Genomic DNA, 6,000 nt, shown 5'->3' on the forward strand with positions numbered 1-6,000 from the left:
GCTCAGTTTTCCCGCAACAAGATGGCCCGCAAACGGCCATGAACAACCGGTCAGAGGTGGAAATAATTTTATTCATAACTTTGGATTTGGAAGAGCGTATCCAACTGTACAAGAGAGAAGTGAAAACCAAAATGTGGATTCTTCACAGTCGAGACTGAAAAAAACCAACTTGGCGAGAGACACAGTTTTAAGAAAAATTATTATTAAGATTTGTGTAAAGTATACAACCTCTGATCGAGGTAATCTCGAATTGCAAAACCTCCACGATCGTCTTTCTTGGTGGTCAGCGTCAAAAACCATGTCAGTTATGCCTCCGCCCGAATCTAGTTGATCTTCGGTTTGACTCATTTTGAAACAAAATTATTCAAAAAATGAATTGCTTTTCAAGAATGTTGCATAATTATTCAACAATAAAAAATTCATACAAAGCATATCCAGAGTCGTTGTCTCCTTGTTTGTAAGTGATTGTATAGTTTGCATTCATCGAATCTCGTTTATCTCTAAAAACAATTGACTCTACATTGTTCTCTTTAATCAGCTGGTTGATTTCATCGGGAAGAGTCTCATCGTCCATAGATATCAGAATTGGCACTGCACGCTTGGGCGTAGGTAAAGGGGTTAGTTTCAACCTTTTCATTTTCTCTTGTAAAGACATGGTACAATTGAAAGTACTCCAGTAGGGAAAGATACTTCTTGAAAGCTTCTATTTCAGCACCAGCACACACGATCTGCTGTTTTCTCAAAACTGTTTGCCCTCTTGTGTCAATTTTTTCTTCCTTGATAAGAGTAACCGTTAACTGATTTTCAGGCGTTATGCAACTGTAAACTCAAATTTGGAGACAAATTCACTTGAAGTAGAGACGGAGCTGGTTTCTCCAACCGACGATTCATTCGTCAGCCACTGGTAAAAGAGTTTTGCCTTCTTATTGGCACAATGCTTGCTTCTTTGTCGTTTTGGGCAACTCAATGCATGTAATTCACAAACTGGTGTCTCCCGATATAATTTCAAGTGTTCAATTTTTGGGCAAAACAAAGTTTCCAAGTTGATAACGTTCCTCTGTAACAGCTGCCGTAAAGTTTCCGTTTTTTTAATCCTTTTGCGTAAAAATCAGAAAAGGGAAATCGAAGAACTGTACTTTGAGAAATCTGTTGCAAATAATGATAAGGGTACTCTCCTGTCTCCCATGAGAGACCATGAAGAAATTTAGATACCCACAGGAAAGATCTTTGCTCACTCGAAGAAAGTATGTTAAATGAGTTTGGAGGTAAAAACGAAATTGTATCGTTGTAATTTTTGGTAGATACCGCAAGTTCTTTTATTATAAATCCAGATTTTTTACTTCTAAAGCCTTCAAAATCAAGAACAACTGCTCCAGATTTGAACATTCCAGCAAATTGAATAAACTATTTTTGAAGGATTTTACTTATAAACAAAAAGCAATTCCAGTCACATGACCAAGGTACTCATTTGTGACTGAACAAGGTAATACGTAGGAATAGCCTGGACCCTTTTCACTATATTCATATACAAAACCGGAAGCGTCATGAAGTATCGCATGCAGTCTCAAAATTTTGAACGATTTAAAATATTTGTCGAGGGCTGAATTGTCGATGCCAATCAAACCACCATAAGGTCGTAGTTTCAAAGCTATATCTAAATCAATCTCAGGATCCAAATGAAGACAAGTAGCTAAAAAGTATAAAAACCGTTCACCGTATTGTGAATATTCTTTTTCGATTTCCTTATAAGTTTCGTGAATACTCTTCAAATCAACTGTAGCAATTGTAGCCATACGATTTTATGAACGCTCACTCAAAAATGACTCTAGCCAGGCTTTTCCACCCAAATCAACCTACATGCCAATTTACATGTATCACGCACGGCCGTTGTTTTACATGTAGCGCCGCCAAGGATAACCCCCTATTATCACACGTATTAATTCGAAGGATAACCCCCCCTATCTTAGTACCCTATTATCTTACTACTACAGTCTAAATCAATTATATAGACATCACCACAACTTTTAGAAAAATTTTAGGTCTCGTTGCTCTTGACGTCTCATTGTTCGTTTTTACAAACCCAGGAAGCTATTACTGCTTTTTTGGCAATCTCAGATTTTTTTGACAGAAGGGAAAGTTATGATTGATCGAGCTGTTACTGACTTCGTATTGTTTTTTATTTGTCATTAAGTTTTTGTTACGTTTTTATTTTTGTTTACATGAATATTTTTCTCTTCAAAAAACGTTCCTCGCTAATTGTTTCCCAACTTAAATGGGTTGAACTATTAATTGCTTTTGAAGAAAGAACGAAGTGATTATTTTAGTCGTTGGTGTCCTTTTTAATGCGAAATTTTTGATTGACCGACTTGACTTTCTATTTCAATCTTTTGCCTTGCCTTTTCGAGTTTTGCGTGATCTAAATTGCTCTCTCATTAGAAATTGTTTGCAACTGAACTCAATTGAGAGTTGTTTACAACTAAACCGCAAATGAAAACCGCCATTTTTGGTTTATTTTTAAATTTAAATTACGTATTGGCCTATAGCAAGCCAGCTAATACCATCATGCCCTAGTGATTTTTGTGCGGGTCCTAACATCGCACCGACCAGGCTGCAACAGAATTAAGCTCCCGCTTATTGTGCGAGGGCAGTAAACCTGAGGCTAGTAGGGTATGTCGGTTATTTGGGATATAGCACTCTAACTAAAGGTTAAATGAGAACAGCTAGCTTTTAGAAACCGTACATGAGTTAAAAACAATTTCTTACAAATCGAGGAGTCTTTCAAGACGTCCCAAACTTATGTAGAAAAAGCGAAACTTTCTATTGTTTAGCTTTTTAATAGCCGCCCTCATCTTCTCAGCCGGCTATTATAGCGCTCCTATTTTTTTTACAATTCAAAGAATTTGAATTGTATTGGGGCGCTGTCTTTTTTTTTTTGAAGATCTGTTCACACATTTTCATGATTTTTGAAGTCAAATTGGAGTAGTGATTTTGGTCACGCCGAAACAGGAAATGGAGCGAAAAAGCGAGTGGTTTTGCGGCGTGAAACTTTTTCGCTCTAATTTTAAAGTAGAGTGAGAATATGGTGTTTGAACAAAAATTCGCTTTATCGGTAGTGATTTTTTGTTCACATGCGGCAATTTCACTTTGATTTTTACTGTTTTTTCGATTTTTTGGATAGGATTTTTTTCTAAATGATTTTTCCATTCCATTCATAGTCCGTTCTAAATCTATTTTTCTGTTTAGTCAATGAAAATTCTTTGAATTGTACGTCAGGACTTGTCCTGCTATGTTTTTTACTTCGTCGAATAAAAAAATGTTTCGCTTTACCTCATTTTGCCGCCTTTTCAACATTTTGCGTGAAATCTTTTTGACTTCTCTAGGCTAGTTTCTCTCTTCTCTCATTCTGCTAAAAGTGATTTTGAACATCAGTTGCTCAGCAAAGCAATTCAAAATGAACAGAGTCAGTATAAAAAATTGAAGTCAGAAATAGAAACGGGATAAACCCATAAAGCCCAATTTTAGATGCCCGATATTTGAACGTCGTTCCTATAAGTATTAGTTACCTCTCTCTAATGCTTATTGTTATTGATAGTAGCCCCTGTAGCCTCTCTCTAAGAAACAGAAGTATGTTCAACTGCGAAATGCCATCAAAATAAATCGTTAAAAAATGTTTTTGTAGAAAAATCTCTTTTTTTCAATATCTTCTGTTATTTCAATCCCAATCATGCTTATTGGAATCAACGGCGGCTATTTTCCGGCAATCTGCCGGGTATGTTTGTTTTTTCATTGGTAGTGTGACAGTAGTCTAGGAAGAAATTTTCCGGCAATCTGTCATCTATGTCGTTTTCAAGACTTTCGAAAATATTTCTGACTCAATATAGAATGGAGGAATCTAGTCTGTTTCTGTCCCCAGTGTTTTCTATGTGTCCAGTGTCTTCTCCCCCCAATTAAAATTTGTGTTGTTATATAGCATGTTGCAATATAAAATATAGCACATGTCTCAGGGGCTTAAAATTTATATGCCCACTAGGCCGGGGGGATTGCTTTATTGGGCTTAAAGTGTCTGTTTTTTATGAGTTTTCTCTATGCGCGAAAAGAACGGTTTTCTCTGACCGCTATGACAATTTTTTCGAGTAAATGAAACTTTGGTTTCGACCGTGCATGGAATCTTTTTCAAAAAAAAAATCAAAGGTTTGTTGGTGTTTAAATTATGCCTTGTGTGGTAGTTTCTTTGCTATCTTTTCGCTTACAAGAGAACTCCTGATTATAATGAATTGTTAAAACACAAATGTTGCAAATACGGGTTGTTACAAACTACTAAGAACTGAAAAGTCAGAGGGCATAAAAATCGTCAATAATAAAAAATTAGACTAGTTCTACTGCTTAAAATGGAGGCAAATTCTCATTTGCATACGAAAATGGGGTCTTTCCCATTATAGCCTCCCAACTTTGTGGTCCTGTAACGCATACTATACCCCCCCACCTCAATCAACCTAAATATGCCGTAATGGGGGGCTATGTTTACGTCCGGTGTCAGTGTGCTATGCGTTTGAGTAAAAACCTTCAGGCTTTAATGGTTGAATATGGTGATCTTCAAGCCATCGGGTCTAAACCATGAGTTCTTTTCACTTAAAACACTCACGTGCAAATTTTAAAATGCCGAAAGTCTGCAGTGCCAGAAGTCAAAATGCCAGAAGTTGCTGCTTAGCCAGAGGCTGAATTTCGTTGACTTTCGTCATTTTAAAACGTGCGCGTTTCGTGTTTTAAGCATGGCTAAGTGACTCTGCAGAAGTCACATCGAAATTCTGACTTAATATCTCGAACCACTTCGCGGTTCTCGATAAACGCCAGAAGTTCTCAGTGACTTCAAGCAGAGTCACTTTACCATTACTGCGAGATGCCGCGAGTGAACGTGCATTATGTTGCAACGCATTTGTGTTGTTTGCTTCAGGCATTCCAGTACACAGACACACATGCAGATGTTTGTCCTTCTGGATGGAAGCCAGGCCAAGCCACTATCATTCCAAACCCACAAGACAAACTCAAGTACTTCTCCGAGGTCAACCCACAGACAACCAAGAGCAAGTAAACATAGAATGCGGAAGCGCTTAATCATAAATAATTATGCCTAAATCATAAAAAACTGTTGAAACTTGCACGATTATTTGTAAAATATGTTGAGGCTGTCTTATGTAAAGATGTGTTTTGCGAAAACATTCATCGTTTACTTAATGTCGCTAAGCGCAATGCGGTTAGTAATGTATTTACCAACGCCAACTCGGTTAACCTAAATTTATGCCAATCGGTTTCCTGGAATCTCTTGTACTCAGTGCCCAAATAACCATTTTCTATGGATGTTAGTCGAATGAAAGTTGAATAATGATGTAATATGAAACTATCATTAAGGTTTATGCTCCTAGGTCATAATAGTTGGTTTGTCTTACATTAACTTTGTGCTCTTGTAAAATTATATATTGCCCTCCGTATCCTTTATTTCATTTCTTTGTGCCTTAATATAATAATGCTAAATTATATCAACTGCTTCTTAAAGTTCAAGCTGGCAGATATTTGAGTTTTGGTGTCTGAGACACACTTTTGAAGTGTAAAGATTGACGTAAAGTGTAAAGAGCTCAAATTTATTGTTCAATCTGTACATTCTCATTTCTCAAGGAATCAGGGGTCAAGTGGAGAGCTCCGAATGGAATAAGCGGAAGCGTTTACTGCTTCCGCCGAATGATTGGAAAAAATTCAACTATTCAAACTATTCAAATTTGTCGTAATCAAATTTTTCAACCAAATTTTGTGCTGAAAATTTATCTTGGTTGTCAAATATGACGCCGTAAAATGAATATTCAAAATTTGGGTTTTGGTGGTCTTTGAATGACAATGTAATTAACAAAACTTCATTTTTGACACTTGCCATTTTTCATTGTATTTGAAAAACTTTAGAGCCCCAGTTGATTTTCAATAATCAGCGAATCAAAGTCTTTTCAATGTAAC

At 36.6% G+C, this 6,000-nt stretch overlaps 1 protein-coding gene across 1 annotated transcript in view; it reads left to right on the top strand.

Annotated features, from left to right (window-relative positions):
* LOC142337485 (peroxiredoxin-2-like) overlaps nt 1–5,653 on the top strand; it is a 538,029-nt gene extending 532,376 nt beyond the window's left edge. Inside the window, exon 5 of the mRNA XM_075386739.1 lies at nt 4,952–5,653. Coding sequence (XP_075242854.1) covers nt 4,952–5,089 — 138 coding nt within the window. The 3' untranslated portion in view covers nt 5,090–5,653. The remainder of the gene's footprint in view (nt 1–4,951) is intronic.
* Nucleotides 5,654–6,000: the final 347 nt, after the last annotated feature.

This window comes from Convolutriloba macropyga, chromosome 4 (assembly GCF_964194025.1).
Source record: "Convolutriloba macropyga chromosome 4, txConMacr16.3, whole genome shotgun sequence".
Taxonomy (NCBI): Eukaryota; Metazoa; Xenacoelomorpha; order Acoela; family Convolutidae; genus Convolutriloba; species Convolutriloba macropyga.